This window comes from Salmo salar, chromosome 12 (assembly GCF_965601325.2).
Source record: "Salmo salar chromosome 12, fSalSal1, whole genome shotgun sequence".
Classification (NCBI taxonomy): domain Eukaryota; kingdom Metazoa; phylum Chordata; class Actinopteri; order Salmoniformes; family Salmonidae; genus Salmo; species Salmo salar.
Window position 1 is genome coordinate 26741715 of NC_138302.1, and position 18630 is coordinate 26760344.

General features: G+C 43.8%; 3 protein-coding genes across 3 annotated transcripts; 1 reads left to right on the plus strand and 2 right to left on the minus strand.

The window, feature by feature from the left end:
- The first annotated feature begins 188 nt into the window (after window positions 1–188).
- LOC106564619 (methyltransferase-like 26) lies at window positions 189–2573 on the plus strand. Its single transcript, XM_014130785.3, has 6 exons — window positions 189–534; window positions 778–940; window positions 1092–1151; window positions 1523–1590; window positions 1687–1765; window positions 2001–2573. The coding sequence occupies exons 1-6, from the start codon at window positions 341–343 to the stop codon at window positions 2055–2057; spliced, it is 621 nt and encodes a 206-aa protein (XP_013986260.1). The 5' UTR covers window positions 189–340; the 3' UTR covers window positions 2058–2573.
- Window positions 2574–2923: 350 nt separating this feature from the next.
- On the minus strand, window positions 2924–5231 carry LOC106564618 (WAP, Kazal, immunoglobulin, Kunitz and NTR domain-containing protein). Its single transcript, XM_014130784.3, has 2 exons — window positions 4779–5231; window positions 2924–4562 (listed from the first exon to the last, which is right to left on the minus strand). The coding sequence occupies exons 1-2, from the start codon at window positions 5091–5093 to the stop codon at window positions 3015–3017; spliced, it is 1863 nt and encodes a 620-aa protein (XP_013986259.1). The 5' UTR covers window positions 5094–5231; the 3' UTR covers window positions 2924–3014.
- A 3564-nt stretch (window positions 5232–8795) lies between these two features.
- Window positions 8796–18630, minus strand: LOC106564622 (ras-related protein Rab-40C). The gene is made up of 6 exons (XM_082958796.1): window positions 17893–18630; window positions 17615–17675; window positions 17463–17523; window positions 17260–17337; window positions 13412–13634; window positions 8796–11566 (listed from the first exon to the last, which is right to left on the minus strand). Exons 1-6 carry the CDS (start codon window positions 18044–18046, stop codon window positions 11256–11258), a joined length of 888 nt encoding a protein of 295 aa, XP_082814922.1. The 5' UTR covers window positions 18047–18630; the 3' UTR covers window positions 8796–11255.

Below are 18630 nucleotides of genomic sequence, written 5' to 3' on the forward strand. Positions count from 1 at the left end.
ATATATATATTTTTTTTTTTTTTTAAATCCACAAAATGTACCAAGAGGACATAGAAGTGCCCGTAGTTGGAGAATCACCCTGCTACTCTATCCTATGGAACTGCAATCTCAGGAAAAGTGCACATTTGTGCAGCATTTTAAATCGTTGCAGTTATTACACCAGGCCGGGTGACGTGCTAATCACGTGACAAAACGCGGAAATCGATTGATATTGTTCCAGTCCGGAGGCGATATTGTTCAGAGCTCTGTTGTGACTAACTTGCACAGCCAACTAGTTCAACTGGAGTGGTGGAAACAATTGCATCTTTTAGCGCGGAGAGTGTATCCAGGAGTTGCCAAAATGCTCAATGCACCTGCCGCCGAGAGAAATAAGGAACCCATCCTTGCGGTGCTCCGTGAGAGTGTGGATACGGCGAAACCGTTGAATGCACTGGAGATATCGTCTGGTACGGGGCAACATGTCACCCACTTCGCACAGGGTTTACGAAATATTACCTGGCAGCCGTCAGAATTTGACAGACAATCTTTAGCCAGGTGAGTTGAAATAGTGTTTTAGCTTGCAAATTAATATATAATGTGGTAGACATAACGGTTCAGTGAGTCCAGATCTGAATTGTTTTTCCCAAATCCAAAGCTGCCCGTTATTCAAAATAGGTTACTATGAATTCATGTTGATAATAATAGTAGGCCTAACTCTTTCTTTAGGCCTATATCAGCAGCCGTTCTTTTTTTGTTGATGCTTACAATGAGAATGATCTATTTTGTCCCCGCCACCAGTATAGACGCATACAGAGCGCATCACAACCTGCCGAACGTGAAGCCTGCCATCCACCTCGACGCCTCTCTACCCTGTGAAAACTGGGGTGGGATCCAGCCTGAGTCCTTGGACCTGGTACTCAACATCAACATGATCCATATCTCCCCAATGGCCTGCACTGAGGTGAATACTGTTTAGGCCTTCATATTGTCTATAGAGATGCTCTTAGAAATACAGTTAATGGTCCACTAACTGATGATACATGATACTTTTATTGCATACTACTCATTATTACACTACTCATTATCGTGTGATGTTATGTTTTTACTCACAGGGTTTGTTCAAAGGAGCGGGAACCATCCTGAAACCACAAGGAGTACTGCTGACATACGGGGTATATTATAATGCTGTTACAAGCACATTGTTGACTATATCCTCAACCTGATGTTGGCAGTAAATAAGCATGTAGAAGAAAGGATGTTGGAAGCAATATTTGTGTATTTCCCATATTTAGAACTGGGACTCCCTAAAAATATGCAACTTTGATATACCTTTTCATTGCAGGTTAGGAGAACTTACGCAGCAGGTTACGAAAACTTAGGAGAATTAGGTTAAGGTTAGGGAAAGGATTAGGGAAAATGCTCTCCTAAACTGCAACTAAAAGTCACTTGTATCGAAGTGGCATGTTTTTAGGGAGTCCAGTTTAGAACTCACTGAAATTGCCCTCATGAACTTGTCTTACGTCTTCTAATATTGTCTCTCTAGCCCTATGCGTTAAATGGACAGATCACTCCACAAAGCAACATCGATTTTGACCTCAGTCTAAGGTCGAGGTAAGTGAGAACTACAATAATGCCGGAATCTGAATATATCTGCTGTTTGACCACACATTATCGAAGCAAATAACTCAAACTGTTGATGTCTTATAGAAATCCCGAGTGGGGCCTAAGGGACGTCACCCTGCTCAGGTCTGTGGCAGAGAGGAGTGGCTTGTTCCTGGAGAAAATGGTAAGAAGCGATACTCCAAATATCAGTCATTTAGGATTTTCATAATGATGTGAATGAAACCCAATGATCTGCATAAGTAACCCAAACATGTTAAATTAACTGTGTCAGACAAAATGTATTCTAATAGCAAAATATGCAACATTAAAACATACATTACCCATTTCTTACCTCAAAATGCGTGAAATACTTTGTGATGCCGGCTTATAACCACTTTCTCTTGTCGTTGTAACGTTAGGTTGACATGCCAGCTAACAACAAGTGCCTTCTGTTCCGGAAGGAGAGTCTGGTGTGAAGTCTACTGCCGGCTCTGGGGTTCCATTCCATCACCACAAATGCACCATCACGCTCCTGTCTGTACAGGGTATAACATGACCAGTAATGGATATTTAACAATTGGTTGAAAATTAACCTGAACTGATACCTTATTTGAATCAATGCCAAATCCAATAATTCCCTCACCTTCCAACTCCTATCTACACAAGTAATTTCCGCATAGGTGATTTGTTTGGTAACTTCAAAATGTATGGTGCTCGCCTTTATTGATTAAAATGAATAGGATTGTTGTAGGAAGGTGCTTTTGCATGACACCCACATCAGAAAAGTGTAGAAAAAAGTCTTACATTTTTCAATCAACTTGGAGTATTTACTATTAAGAAGTAAGCATTGAAGTTATGGGATTTAAAAAAAGAGGAGAAACATTACACCACTTCAGAATTATCACTAGAAAACAGTACGGCACGTTACAGTGAATACAAATGATCTTACACATGAAACATTACATTTGAATAAACCTATTTCAATAATGGTATTTACAAATCTCGATTTGATTGTGTTATGTACAACATTGGTATTGTTAGAAAAGTCAGTGCTTGATTTTTTTGGCAATGAAAAGTATCAGAAAGAAATGCACTGTAATTTGATACAGTACTCATGGCACAAACTCCACCAAAGAGTTTCTCACAACCTGTACGGTGCATTCCATTTTAGAAAATGTCATTGTAGAGGTATGCCATTGTATATTAGTCTTGCTCTGACAACCCAAGTTGAGGTGATCAGTCCTAGGGCTCTATTCAATCTGTCTCGCTGAAGCGTTACAGATCGCGTGATAGAAATGTAAAGGTAATTTCCTATTGAGCTGACATTTGCAGTGTTTACCGTAAATGCAGTATCCTCTAATGCGGGAGAATTGCCTTTAAATATAAATCGCACTGTAACGCTGAACTTCTGAGATACGAATTGAATAGAGCCCCTAGTCCCGGAACCTCTGCAGCATCTCACAGGTCCTCTTCTCCAAGACTTCATGAATCCTCTTAAGCCTCTTATCGGAGATGGGTCTGACGTAGCTGTTGGGTTGTATTACGGCCATGCCGTCCTGTACATCCCCCATGACCAATAGGGGGCCCTCCTCCATGGTGATGTTGGGGCAGGGGCAGCTCCAGTCCATCTTAGCCAGGGTCACCTCTAGGTGGCGGGTGTTAAAGAATGCCAAGCCCATCTTCTCGTCGCGGAGGATCTTCTCTAGACTGAACCGGGCGATCCCAGAATCGAGGTCCTCGATCAGTTCCGTCAATCGTCCGACAATGGCGAAATCGCTCCGGCACAGGCTCGGGACGATTTTACCTTTGACCCGGCATGTTTTGCACGCTCGTCGTTTGGACTGCGGACAGTTTGCCTCGCACTCCTTCTTGGATTGGAAGCGATTGCCATTGCCCTGGCAACCGCCATAAGCAAAGGCCTGGCATTGTTTCAAGAGGGAGTTCCAGGCCCAGTGGGCCTCCCAGCTCTTGCAGGGGCCCTGGACCGCAGGTAAGGAACAGATCCCCATCCCCTCCCTCTGACAGGATGCCTGGCACTCCTCGTAGGTCTCGAAGCGGTTACGGCTGTCATCGCAGCCCCCGTTGGAGAAGGCCAGGCAGGTACCTTGCTCAGCGTCGTAGTACCAGTCAACGTGGCGCTCGGTGGAGCACTCCCGCCGGTCCACCTCCGCCAGGCAATCGGCAGGCGAAAACGGGGGCCCCATGGGCATGCCCGCCATCTCGTGGTCCTCTGAGAAGATGTCGTCCTCGGTCCGACGGATGACAGAGAGAGGGTAGTCAGCGCGGAGGACCCCGGCTGCATTTCGGGCGACACAAGTGTAGATGCCTGTGTCCCACACCTGGGCATTGTAGACGACTAGCTGGCCGATGTTGGTGATGACCACGTTGCCGTACATCCGGTCGGGCCGCATTACCAGGCTCTCGTGGCGATCGCTCTGCTTCTCCCAGGTCACGACGGGCCGCGGGACACCCATTACATCGCAGTGGAAGCTCACCGTGCCGCCTATGTAGACCGACTGGTGGCTGGGGTTGGAGAAGAGCGTTGGGGGAATGGGGTCTTCCAGGAAGGACGTCAGCGTTGGATTGGCTGTTGTGTCCTCGGGGAGTGGACTTGTTTGAGGCCCAGATAGATGAAACCGGCAGGTCACCACAGTTAGCATCACACCCTGTGTACACGCCTCAGCGTCCATGTAACACTTGTTGAAGTAGGTGAGTCCGTTGGAGGCACAGGTGAAGCTGGGATCCTTCTCACAGTGGTCCTGGCACTTGCAGATGGGCTGGCCCTCCCAGATGTCGCAGGTGGCCCCCTGTTGGCTGCAGATGAAGCCCTGGCAGGTGGCGATGGAGCCCTGGCCACCGGAGCCCTTCTCTCCTCCGCCCTGGCCATCCGGATGAGCAGGGGTGCCATCAGAGAAACGGGTGGCCACACAGCTGAAGAGTCCACACACATTGGTGCAACATTTCTCAATGCCAGCACAGTCCTGGGGAATAACAACAGGCATTTACTGAGGAAAAATACATAGTATATTTCAATACAAAAAACACCAAGTGGTAGGCCTAATAAAATAAATAGAACATGTAATGAACATGTAGTCATACAGTGTAACAAATTTCCTTACAATTGTTTAAGTTTGTCATAAACAAATGACAAACAAAGGATTGTGGAATTAAATATTGAATACATATAAATGCCTCACCTCGTCAACTTCACATTCCCGTTCGCAAGTGCTTTGTGCGTCAACCCAAAGGTTAGCATTCAGCTTGTTGGGACAAACTCCTGGATGTTCCACTTTGGAACCAGCTAGACTTGCACTCCACGTCTGTTGTGGGAATACGCAGAGGCAAACCAAAAACACAAGAGAGGACCAACCAACGCGTCCTGATAAGAGTCCTTTTGGGTATATAAGTGCTTTTGGCTGGTTTGTGTCCACGTTCTTTCCACCTCCAACCCCTCGACGGCTGAGGGAAGATATATTCATTTTAAAAAGGAACGTTTCATGAAAGTCATCCATCAACAACAAGTTCCATAACTTCCGTGCAGCCCCTCAGAAAAATACGTCCATTCTGTTCAAATGCAGCCATCCAGTTTGTGCGTAACCAATCTGGGTACAAGTGCCAATTTGTCGCTCGCCACGCAAGAGAAACGGTTCTCAAATTTCAGATGAATAAACCATTGTTCAAAAAGATCTCCCTCTGCGCTGTACATTGATTCAACAAGTAGCCTCGAATAAGAGGACAAAAATAACATCCGTGAATCCACTTTGGTTTGATAAAATCGCAAAACCGTTAGACTAAAACAAAAAACTGCAACAACAAAAAAAATCAGGCTAGATCTACGCTGACTTCCAAGGCGTGCGGAGTCAACTCACTACACAGATAGAGAGACGCAATATCGGTTTTGGTGTGACTAGAGGTAGGAAGGGCAGCGCCTCTGACCGCCCCCATGGTTGTCCAGTGTCTGAAACTTTTATGAAGCAGCACCATGCGCTAAGCAACTGGACAAACATTGTAAAGACATCAAAGGAATCTTGACAGGGCGGTGTTGTCAAGCTGTCCCAACAACAGTACGCACGGGGCCAAACATTCCGGTAAGAAATCCATCAATGTTTCATGCGTCCACACCAAAAACTCTACAAGTGTTTCTCATAATGCTCATATAAATGGGCCATGATTGAGAAGTTTCCTAGCAGGAGGTACTTTTTGTTTGCTAGTGAACCCATGCACTGGCTTTATCTTGGCCAGGTCGCAGTTGTAAATGAGAACTTGTTCTCAACTGGCCTACCTGGTTAAATAAAGGTGAAATAAAATAAATGCACACTGAGAAATAAATTGACATAAGTGTCTAATTCCGTTTTTTACGCAATCCACTTTTACTCAATAAATAGGCTATGGTGTAATTTGATCCAGTTTATCATCTAGAACATATAAAATGTTGATATTAAATAAGTCATGATGAACATAGACAACTTTTTAAATGTGGGATTAGTAAGACTAGATAGGCTATCTGAATGAGAAAGAATCAAACATTTTGAGGAGGCGCGCACAGCAGAACTGGCAAGAAATATGATAGTAATACAAATACACTGATGGTGCATGCATAAAAACATGTTTACGTTTGGTTGGGTTCAAGTCGAAGTCTATACGCGTCGGTCAGTTTACTCCCATCATTCACACAAAGCTCAGAGATGCCACGGTCAGGTGGCAAGACGTAAAGCCAGGGGCGAAAATCTGATATCAACTTTGGAGGGGACAATTACATGAAATTTTCTCAAGAGCAATTCCTGAGGGGGACACCAAAAGTAGTGCTGTAACACATAGCCTACATTGTAATATGGTAAATGTATATTGAGGAACCAAAGAAATAAGGTGTTTGCCGTACTCCTAACTACCGGTACCCAAAACTACACAACTAATCACAACAGCAATACCATTGCCTTTAACTTTAACAAATCTTAGTTCAGTCACAAAAAGGGAGAACCTTTCATAATGTTGCCAAACAAAGACTCAACAAACTTACCTGAGACTCCCTGTCTCTGCCAGTCTGTCCCTGCATATCTGTCCCCAACTCTGCTGGCTGTGTGCCATCTGTTGCCTGCTCTGCCTAATGACATCATTGTGAAACATTTCCATTAGAATTTCATTTCTTTCTTATGAACATTTTATCAACTAGTCTTTGAGATATTAGGCTACTAGGGTTCTTACTATGCGTTTTGGTGTATTGAAAAATACTCTGATGTCCGTCTTATTTTTCTGCCATTTTTCTACCTGACTGGCTGGCTGGCTACACACACACCACACACACACACACACAGTGTGTAGGTTATTTACAGTAGGAGATGGGCTTCTATCATCTTCTATCATTCTATTTGGGCTTCGATCTAAAAGGTAGCTAGCAAATGGGAAACGGATGAAAATGACAAGAGTTGACAGCTGTATGAGTTCACCATTTACACAACATATGCTGCAACCTTTTGTAATTTTAATAGTTTGTTTCATATTGGCTGGCTTCCAACAATAGCTGAATTTGCAAAGCTAGCGAGCACCAATTCAGTTTCAGTGGTGTTTGCTATAATCTTTGCTACCCGGGTTAAATAAAGGTGAAATAAAATAAATAAATAAAAGTTCCCTTGCGACAATTTAGCTTTTGCAACGAAACCATTAAATATATTTAAGACAATGGTAGAAGAGAGTGTAGTTCTGTTCAGTTTGGACTTCAGTTTATCGCTAACCTTATCACAGGGACTTTGAAGCACTAACTTACATAATCTGCATGCTGATCTTGGAATAAATTGACGATAGCAAAGATTCCATCTTTGACGACGCCACATAAATAGAATAGGTACTAGCTAGCTTAATAGTTAATATTTGCGCGCTAGCTCTGCATATTCAGCTAGTGTGTGTGCGCGATTGACTAGATTAACCTCACGTCAGTTACGTTCATTGAGTGCCTTTCAGACAGTAGATACGACCCCTCTGTTACCTTGCCAACTAAGGAACTGGCAGTGGATCAAACCATTGTGAGGCAAAGGGTGGGGGGGGGGGGGGGGTCGCAATCTTTTGAAACTTAAAAACGCGCTATTAAGTGTCTATAATCAGCACAATTGCTTTCATTGCGTATTATTAATATTATTTAAATTACATAGTTATGTTTCAGTGATATATTGGGGGGGACAAATCATATTTTTCCCAGGATAGGGGGGTTGTGTCCCCACAGGGATTTCCGCCCCTGCGTAAAGCGACACATTTTCAATGGTGTGTGACTCATCTTTGTCTCGACACGGCTCAAAGGGCTATGAGAAGCAAACTCCCCTCGCTTTCATTGAACGTGACCCTTCAACCTTCGCGTGACTTTTGACCGCCGGCATTCAGAGCCGCTGCGGAGAGGCCGCGAGCCAATAACCCCGGGGCGACTAATCAATTCAGAACTCCCACCGTTTTACTTCACTTGAGCTTGATAAGACAGCCAAGGGGTCGGAGAGGACAAAGACAAAAAAAAAATCCCACCGCTCGCACACTGACAATGCCAAAGCTTTGAATAGCCAATAATATCACCACAAAACAAACTAGCAATAAAACCAGATAAAAAAAACACATTACGGCACAACGGGGACTGTGAAGAGTGACAGCTATTTTTTAAATATATTTTGTATTGTAATTTGCACTGTATTATGTAGGTAAGTGGCCTTGCACTGAGCCATTGCTTGTGCGAGCCAGAACGGCCCACAGGGCAGGAGCCAGAACGGCTCACAGGGCAGGAGCCAGAACGGCTCACAGGGCAGGAGCCAGAACGGCTCACAGGGCAGGAGCCAGAACGGTTCACAGGGCAGGAGCCAGAACGGCTCACTGGGCAGGAGCCAGAACGGCTCATAGGGCAGGATCCAGAACCAGGAGCCAGAACGGCTCATTGGGCAGGAGCCAGAACCAGGAGCCAGAAAGGCTCATTGGGCAGGAGCCAGAACGGCTCATAGGGCAGGGGCCAGAACGGCTCATAGGGCAGGGGCCAGAACGGCTCATAGGGCAGGGGCCATCAGTTTTCTGAAGCGTGAGGCAGAAACAGGTGACATGGTATTACATATATTATTTGTTGTGTTTTGTTTCCTGTTTGGTCCCCAGGAAGAGTAGGGTAAGTACTAAATATGCACATGAGCAAAACTTAACTAATCAAAAATATACAATACAGTTATTCAGTAATAAATCATTTTGAATAAAAAAACTTTGATTTGGGGAAAACCATTGCTTTCCACGGCAACTATGCAGCCACATTTATTTGCAAAACCGTTCATCATCCTTACAATCAACTCAGCAGCTTATACCACATACAGGTAGTGCTTATAATACCCTGAATAATGATTCTTTTCCTTGATCTTTTATTTAATAAAAAGGGTGTAGAAACAGAGAAAAATTGCATGCATTGGTTTTCATCTCTCTTGCAGTGAGCATAGGGAATGCCTCAGTGTAAATACATTCTAAGAATTTTGTCCTTTACAAAAATATAAGACGCCAACAAAAAACAGAATATTATTTATAAACAAATGGGTATAAATAAAATTGTGAATATGAACTCTTTTTTATATTAAGCCTGTATGGAATTTGCTTTACGTGGATAAATGTAAGTTTACTGGAGTCCAAAGTTAGTAAGTCACAAGTTAACATAACCACTTATCAAAGTGATTCAGATGAAAGATATTTTAGCCCTTTGCGGCATTCCCCAAAAATCCTACTGATACTTCAAGATAAATCATGATACCGGTAAAAAGCCAGGCACATATTGGTTACTCACAGGGTCACTCAGGGCAAAGGGCCATGAATGAGCAAACAGACTTGGATCAACACACGATTTCACCATTGGCTCTCTGATCAGCATTAAAGGTAGACTCAGCTAAATGACATTGCCACAAGCAGCACGGCAGATAGGGAGATGATCAAGATGCAAGACTTCACTCTCACACAGTATCTGTGTTCACTTCACACTGTTCACAGCCTGGTAGCCACGGGACAATAACAGCATAGAAGTAGAGCCTCACGCTTAGTTGTTATGGAAGGCCCCCCCCCATGCAGTTTACTTTCTGCATCTACATCATATTGCTGAGTATACCTTTAAAATGCAAACAGTGAGGGAGAGCAGTCTGATATTGCACCCATTATTCTGAAATGAAACCAGTGTAATCTACAATGACCCTTTGCTATAACAGCTTGACCCCATTTGCTTTTAATCAATCATATGAGCACAGACCAGACTGGTGTTATACATTCTGGTGCCAAACAGGACAAGGACCCAAGTCAACAGACAGAGCAACACACACCCAACAGAAGACCGACAGATGGATGGGCGGCAGGTAGCCTAGTGGTTAGAGCGTTGGACTAGTAACCGAAAGGTTGCAAGATCAAATCCACGAGCTGACAAAGTAAAATGTGTCGTTCTGCCCCTGAACAAGGCAGTTAACCCACTGTTCCTAGGCCGTCACTGAAAATAAGAATTTGTTCTTAACTGACTTGCCTAGTTAAATAAAGGTCAAATGAAAACATTAAAACAGACACACACACACAAGAAAACTTTGTCAGAGTGCAGAGAGTAAAAAAAAAGAAAGTTAGCTGCAGTTTCAATATTTTAAGTGTTCTATTTGTTGGCAAATCCGTGTGAGATTTGGAAATAATAATCACTCAATGTGTTTCTGAGCCATATCAAACCAGGGTCAGTAGGCAGCAAATTAAAATAAAAAAGACAAACAAAACGTTTTCCATCGCATGCCCTAATGAACACGACCCAGACATAGGTCTATAAGTATTGAAGAGGAGGGACAAAGTCAACGGACAGGCATAATAACACAAACTCCCAAAACATTCAAGACGAATCACGTAAGAGGTCAATGCAAAAAAGCCGACCGATTACCACGCATGTACAATAAGTCTTTACTTAAATATACCCCGTGAATCTGTTCAGAGTCCTCATACTCTCTTGTAGTGTCGACAGTAAGGTGAGTGATGACGTCACAGCTTGAAGTCCAAGAGGCTGTATGGAGAGAAATAGTTATGTTGTCTTTTTGTAGGCACTAACTCCGCCATGGTTCGATGGACTGGGGAAAATGACTGTCGTTTTTAGATAAACACTGAAAATAAGGTCTGTGGTAAACACAGGCTTAGGAGATCTTATACGTTTTGTTCTATGAGATAATCTTCATCAGCTAACGTCACTTTGTGATTTTTGATGCATTTATGTAATAAAAAAAGCACATAAAGGCTTCATAATGAATAAAGGTCATGTTAACTGGCTGCTATTATCTCATAGAACAAAGTGTACTGTATAACATCTCCAAAGCCTGTGTTAACCTCAGACCTTATTTTCAGTGTTTATCCCAAAACCCTATTCTTTCCCCATAGAAAAGGCTGAAAAAACCAGAGGTAACTCACTTCCGGGTTTTAGGACTACAAGCTGGAGCGCTCTACAAGCTGGAGCGCTCTGCTGGTCACAATGGCTGGTAGCTGTGGGTTTAACGGCGACCCACAAGATGGCGCTAGGGGGCTAAGAAAGAGTGAAAGCCATATTGGACTCACTCACAGCTCTTACGGTTCCTGTTGTGCGTTTATGCATGTCCAAATTGGGGCCCCTGAGCGCCCCATACAGCGATAGCATTAGGCCCAATGGGAGGCCTCACAAGTTCCTCCCTCGCCCCTCACTAGGTAATGTTACAGTTACTTTTGCTGCTACTACTCTTGGGGGGGCTCGGAGGCGGTTTAAAGGACTTGGAACGTTTGAGACTGTTTCCCTTGCTGCTGCTGCTGTTGTTGACGCCGCTCACGCCGCCGCCCGCCACATTGGTGGCCACGGAGTAGGAGCGTCCATGCATCATGACAGCATTCATTCCGTTGGCCATGGAGAAGGACTTGAGGTGGGACTTGATGGCCACGGGGAGAGGCAGCTTGTCGATGAGGTGGACGGGGGTGCATGAGACGATGGCCCGGCAACACAGGTCCTGGAGGCTGAACACTGGTGGGGAAGGGGGATGGACAGGGAAGGACATAGTCATGTTCTTTACATGCTATAACGGTATAGCATAGGACATGAGAACAATCTAGTTGTGTTGCTGGTTTATTTTGCAGGCGGGACAGCTGCTGTTGCGTCAATGACGAGGAGAGCCCAGTGCGCTTCCTCCCATCAAATGAGAACACAGCAAGCAAGAGACAACCACCTTTCATTATTCCAAATAAACTCAGCAAAATAAGAAACGTCCTCTCACTATCAACTGCGTTTATTTTCAGCAAACTTAACATGTGTAAATATTTGTATGAACATAACAAGATTCAACAGACACAAACTGAACAAGTTCCACAGACGTGACTAACAGAAATGGAATAATGTGTCCCTGAACAAAGGGGGGGGGGTCAAAATCAAAAGTAACAGTCAGTATCTGGTGTGGCCACCAGCTGCATTAAGTACTGCAGTGCATCTCCTCCTCATGGACTGCACCAGATTTGCCAGTTCTTGCTGTGAGATGTTACCCCACTCTTCCATTAAGGCACTTGCAAGTTCCTGGACATTTCTGGGGGGGAATGGCCCTTGCCCTCACACTCCGATCCAACAGGTCCCAGACGTGCTTAATGGGATTGAGATCCGGGCTCTTCGCTGGCCATGGCAGAACACTGACATTCCTGTCTTGCAAGGATTCACGCACAGAACGAGCAGTATGGCTGGTGGCATTGTCATGCAGGAGGGATGAGCCTGCAGGAAGGGTACCACATGAGGGAGGAGGATGTTTTCCCTGTAACGCACAACGTTACAACAAGCTCAGTCCGATGATGCGGTGACACACCTCCCCAGACCATGACGGACCCTCCACCTCCAAATCGATCCCGCTCCAGAGTACAGGCCTCGGTGTAACGGTCATTCCTTCGACGATAAACGCGAATCTGACCATCACCCCTGGTGAGACATAACCACGACTCGTCAGTGAAGAGCACTTCTTGCCAGTCCTGTCTGGTCCAGTGACGGTGGGTTTGTGTCCATAGGCGACATTGTTGCCGGTGATGTCTGGTGAGGACCTGCCTTACAACAGGCCTACAAGCCCTACGGACAGTCTGAGCACTGATGGAGGGATTGTGCGTTCCTGGTGTAACTCGGGCAGTTGTTGTTGCCATCCTGTACCTGTTCCGCAGGTGTGATGGTCGGATGTACCGATCCTGTGCAGGTGTTGTTACATGTGGTCTGCCACTGTGAGGACAATCAGCTGTCCGTCCTGTCTCCCTGTAGCGCTGTCTTAGGCATCTCACAGTACAGACATTGCAATTTATTGCCCTGGCCACATCTGTAGTCCTCATGCCACCTTGCAGCATACCTAAGGCATGTTCACGCAGATGAGCAGGGACCCTGGGCATCTTTCTTTTGCTGTTTTTCCAGAGTCATTAGAAAGGCCTCTTTAGTGTCCTAAGTTTTCATAACTGTGACCTTAATTGCCTACCGCCTGTAAGCTGTTAGTGTCTTAATGTCCGTTCCACAGGTGCATGTCCATTAATTGTTTATGGTTCATTGAACAAGCATGGAAAACAGTGTTTAAACCCTTTACAATGAAGATCTGTGAAGTTATTTGGATTTTTACAAATGATCTTTTAAAGACAGGGTCCTGAAAAAGGGACGTTTCTTTTTTTGCTGAGTTTAGATATATTCCATATATCAATCAAATCAAAGAATTGAAGGGTAGCAACATAAAATAACAAACAAGCCCAAGTTTCCTCACAACAATAACCTTTGACCTTCCCATTGTTTTACTGCACCCTAAGGCTTCCCAACCCAAGACCCTACAGTGGCTGTAACTTTAGTCTTCCCTGGTCTCCTCACCTCGGTTTGGTCTCCAGAACTTCTCCATGCCGTGCCTCATCAGCACGATGCGCGACAGCTCCGTGAACGACTCGACGACGTTGAAGTTGCACAGAGGGCTGACCTCAAAGAAGGTCATGCCATTCTTCTCGGCGTAGGCGCGGGCCTGCTCCGTGGGCACCTGCCTCTTAAAGGCCAGGTGGAGCCGGTTGCCTACTAGGATGCGGGGCACCCCCGGGGCATGCTGGGGGAAAGGAGAGAAAGTTAAGGTTAGGATAAGAAAGCAATAGGAGGATGATATTGAGAGTAGTGGTTGTTTTGTTAACAACTCCTATCTTGTTTATGATTCCTTTAATCAAATCACACACAAACCCTGTTTGAACAGGAAACACACCGGCCTTCTCAAAGCAGGAAAGGAAACAGGAAGAGCAGAATCACCTTTATTCTGTAAATACATTTGCATGTCCAGGAATTTCTCTTTGTGAAATGGTGCTGCTACAGAGTCAGACAGACAATAGACAGAAAATACTAAATATAAAGACACAGAATCCACACACAGCAAGTACACTGAAGCTAAAAACTACATACTATACAATTAACAGTTTAAACTACATTAGAACAAAACAAAACATTAGGAACACCTGCTCTTTCCAAGACACAGACTGACCAGGTGGACCCAGGTGAAAGCTATGATCCCTTATTGATGTCAGTTGTTAAATCCACTGTTTCCTTTCTATATACGTTCTGCACAAAAACCTGTCCCTGATATTCACACCTCTGCTCAAAACACATTGAATTTAACTTCACACTTTTTACTGTATAATAGAAAAAGCTACTGCAGAACATAGCTGATTTGCTCATATCCAAAGGCCTACCTGTGGTTGGGCAGGCGGAATGTAGTAAGGAATAGAAATGCATAATGATCTGCATTTTCATTGTGGCAGTAAGGGGATAACACACTAGGCCTATATGAAACCATCTTTAGACTACTCTTCACTCGCACACACCAAAAGTTAGGCACCAAACAGAATTTAAGGAACAGAAAAAAACAGAAGAAAAAAAATAGATTTTTGATTCCGATTTAGCTTAGAATACATTTATTAGGCATATGCATCCTACCTTTGAAGCATCTCTTAGAGAAGGCTATCTATCCCTTTTTCCGGTGCCATCCAAATGTGTGCACAGACAAGGTAACATGATGTTAGCTAGCCAGCCAGGTAGCATGGCTAAACAAGGTTGTTTGTTATCAAACCAAAAACTTGCGGCCGCGAGTAGTTTAAAACGGCCGGCGACAATGGTTGAAAATATTGTCTAAAAATGTGCACCAATTCACGGGAGAAGGTAGCTCCGGTAACATGGGGCATAACTTTGAGTGGCTTTCAGTGTTGTAAAGGCACAAGCATGTCACTTTGCTCTGTTTTTCCTCTCTCGCAGTGGCACTCAAGAGGCTGCGTGACAGAGATGCCTAGTCAGACTGGCCCTGCTTGTACTTACTGGAGAAATGAAACCATACCGCTCCAATAACTAAACAAATGTAACAAAAAACCTCATCACTGTCTGCACACCCCAGCTCGCCATCACGGCTTAATAACATTTATAAACTGATGGAGAACGGATGGAGAGGAGCAGTTGAGGTAGGCTAATGGCTGGTTAGGGGATGTGGCTGGCTGCTCACAGCTGTCGCACGTGACATTGGGTGAAGGACTCATTCTGATATGACGTCACACTCTTAACTCTTTAATATTTTATTTGTAGGACGGGTAGGGAAGCATTCTGTGCTCAGTCATTCATTTCTAAATGAGAAACGCACACAGGGAGAAGATATTTTCAGCCAGTCTTCCATTTTTGTTGCGGATCTACACGATTCACGTGGAGAACCTATTTTGAAATGAAAACGGCGGAAATCTCCAAAAAGTGTTGAGTTTGCATCCTTGTGGATTTTTTTGTTTGTTTGTATTTAACCTTTATTTAACTAGGCAAGTCAGTTAACCTGTTCGGGCTAGGGGGCAGTATTTGCACGGCCGGATAAAAAAATGTACCCGATTTAAACTGGTTACTACTCTTGCCCAGAAACGAGAATATGCATATAATTAGTAGATTTGGATAGAAAACACTCTAAAGTTTCTAAAACTGTTTGAATGGTGTCTGTGAGTATAACAGAACTCATATGGCAGGCCAAAACCTGAGAAGATTCCATACAGGAAGTGCCCTGTCTGACAATTTGTTCTCTTTCTGTGGCATCTCTATCAAAAACACAGCATCTCTGCTGTAATGTGACATTTTCTAAGGCTTCCATTAGCTCTCAGAAGGCGCCAGAAAGTGGAATGACGTCTCTGCAGTCTCTGGGCGAAAAACAGCAGGAGTTTTTGTGAGTGGTCAGGCAGGGAACAATGACACTGGAGATGCGCGTCCACGAGACGACTCCATGTTTTTCTTTCAGTCTTTGAATGAATACAACGTCGCCCGGTTGGAATATTATCGCTATTTGACGAGAAAAATAGCATAAAAATTGATTTTAAACAGCGTTTGACATGCTTCGAAGTACGGTAATGGAATATTTAGAATTTTTTTGTCACAAAATGGCTTGCGCGTCACCCTTCGGATACTGACCTGAACACACTAACAAAACGGAGCTATTTCAATATAACTATGGATTATTTGGAACCAAAACAACATTTGTTGTTGAAGTAGAAGTCCTGGGAGTGCATTCTGACGAAGAACAGCAAAGGTAATCCAATTTTTCTTATAGTAAATCTGAGTTTGGTGAGGGCCAAACTTGGTGGGTGTCAAATTAGCTAGCCGTCATGGCCGGGCTATCTACTCAGAATATTGCAAAATGTGCTTTCGCCGAAAAGCTATTTTAAAATCTGACACCGCGATTGCATAAAGGAGTTCTGTATCTATAATTCTTAAAATAATTGTTATGTATTTTGTGAACGTTAATCGTGAGTAATTTAGTAAATTCACCGGAAGTTTTCGGTGGATATGCTAGTTCTGAACATCACATGCTAATGTAAAAAGCTGGTTTTTGATATAAATATGAACTTGATTGAACAAAACATGCATGTATTGTATAACATAATGTCCTAGAAGTGTCATCTGATGAAGATCATCGAAAGGTTAGTGCTGCATTTAGCTGTGGTTTTGGTTTTTGTGACATATATGCTTGCTTTGAAAATGGCTGTGTGATTATTTTTGGCAGGGTACTCTGACATAATGTAATGTTTTGCTTTCGCTGTAAAGCCTTTTTGAAAATCGGACAATGTGGTTACATTAAGAACTTTGAATTATGACATTTTGTGGTTTTAAATTTGGAGCTCTGATTTGTCACTGGCTGTTGAATAGTGTGGGACGATTTCATCCCACGTACCCTAGAGAGGTTAAGAACAAATTCTTATTTACAATGACGGCCTAGGAACAGTGGGTTAACTGCCTTATCAGGGGCAGAACGACAGATTTCTACCATGTCAGCTCAGGGATTCGAACTGGCAACCTTTCAGTTACTGGCCTAACGCTCTAACCACTAGGCTACCTGCCGGGAAGATAAATGGTGTACCAGTGGCCAGTTGGTTAAGGCCACAGTACAGAGGAAAAAGCTATTCAGGTTGTGGGAGGTTTTGGTCGTGACTGACCTAAACCGTTTGCCAGAGGGGAGTCTTTTGATAACAACAGCAGATCCTCAGACTACAGCCTGCCTGCCTGGCAATAGCTCTACATGGCTAGTGATTCTACTATCTACAAACCGGTATGGGGGATTTCATTTGAGCTATTACTGCAGCATGATGAGGCAGATATGCTGTTTAGAATGAAGACTTGAGTCACATCGTCAGATGTGCAGTGTTAAACAATCAGTCAGCAAACTAACTTACCTCATCGATCTCCCGGATCCAGCGGTCAATGCCATCAAACGACCAGCCATTGGTGATATCATAAACTAGCAGGATTCCCTGTGGGTTGGGGGGACATGAACAAGCAATACATCTTTAAATCAGTAAACAGTCCACTTGTCCCTGATTACACAGATGATATAGCCTAGAACCTGAAGCATTTTGAATTAAGGGGTCTAACTCACTTGTGCCCCACGTGAATATGACCTGAAGATTGTGCAGAATCGACCCTGTCCAGACGTATCCCTGTTGAACAAAGAATGACCCTGTTAGATTCCATTTAACTTTCTGTCAATGAGTTTTCTACAAGTATTAGATAAGTATTTTCTACATGTACCACAATTCTAACTTGACTCTTCTCCCATCCAACAGGATTGTGGTAGTCTTGTAGTCAATCCCTGAGAAAACAAACATGATTATAGCAGACAGCCAGCCCAACCTTAACCTCAAACCACAAGGGATTGATTTTTCATCAACGAGGTTGATAGCCTACGATGGAGAGTATAATGGCAAATGGCCAGTTTGATTCCAGAGTAAAACAAAACACTGACTAGTATGTTTATACTTCATATAATGTATACACTTGATATATTCTAACTAGTTATATACACTCACCACTGCTGTAGGGATAGGGAGACTCTGCTGATCCGTCCTGCAGACTGTCTAGGATCTCTCCTTTCCCCACGTCACTGTCTCCAACCAGCAAGAACTTCAGGAGGTAGTCGTAACTCTTGACAGGGCTGCCCTGTGTAGCCATCATCCCAAGCATTGGTATCAAGTTAAGACCGAGTTTAGAGATCCACGACTGCGGGTGGGAGAATTTATGTGTGGAATGCCTTGTCAAACATTAAGGGCGAACGACGTTGTTTACTAGCTAACGATACTGTAGCTAACGTTAGCCACTGAGAAATTAAGGTTACTAGCTAGCTGTGTCGCGCACCACTAGCTACAAAAAATACAATGAGCGTTGAGCACGAATTATCTCCAATTCCATCATGTTTTCTTTGAAAATCCATTACCTAGCTAGTTAGCTATCTAGTAGAATGAAGACTTGAGTCACGTCGTCAGACGTGCAGTGTTACATTTTTCTGTGAAAGAAAAATACCCCGTGCTAACGTTAGCTACCTAAACTAATTTAGGAAAACAACGTTAAATAATCTGGGCCATTCTGCCTCCAAAACCAAATGTCCTCTACAAGGTAAAACATTGTTTTTGAAATGTTAATTCAAAACGAAAATGGTACTTCATTTAAGAGTCCATAAATAAGAATTAGTTTCCTTCGAGTACGCGTCAGTAGCTAAGTAATGCAAATAACGTCAACCTAGATTTTGCTTTTGCCAGCATCAACATCCG

Bases quoted from the DNA above. Each gene is read 5' to 3' on its own strand.
- LOC106564619 (XM_014130785.3), top strand. From the start codon at position 341: ATGCTCAATGCACCTGCCGCCGAGAGAAATAAGGAACCCATCCTTGCG. The intron at 1,152-1,522 runs GTATATTATAAT...TTGTCTCTCTAG, and splicing joins GAGTACTGCTGACATACGGG to CCCTATGCGTTAAATGGACA. The intron at 1,766-2,000 runs GTAAGAAGCGAT...TTGTAACGTTAG, and splicing joins GCTTGTTCCTGGAGAAAATG to GTTGACATGCCAGCTAACAA.
- LOC106564622 (XM_082958796.1), bottom strand. From the start codon at position 18,046: ATGCTTGGGATGATGGCTACACAGGGCAGCCCTGTCAAGAGTTACGAC. The intron at 17,676-17,892 runs GTGAGTGTATAT...TTGTTTTCTCAG, and splicing joins TCCCTATCCCTACAGCAGTG to GGATTGACTACAAGACTACC. The intron at 11,567-13,411 runs GTGAGGAGACCA...CTTCCCCACCAG, and splicing joins GTTCTGGAGACCAAACCGAG to TGTTCAGCCTCCAGGACCTG.
- LOC106564618 (XM_014130784.3), bottom strand. From the start codon at position 5,093: ATGGATGACTTTCATGAAACGTTCCTTTTTAAAATGAATATATCTTCC. The intron at 4,563-4,778 runs GTGAGGCATTTA...GTTATTCCCCAG, and splicing joins GGGAATGTGAAGTTGACGAG to GACTGTGCTGGCATTGAGAA.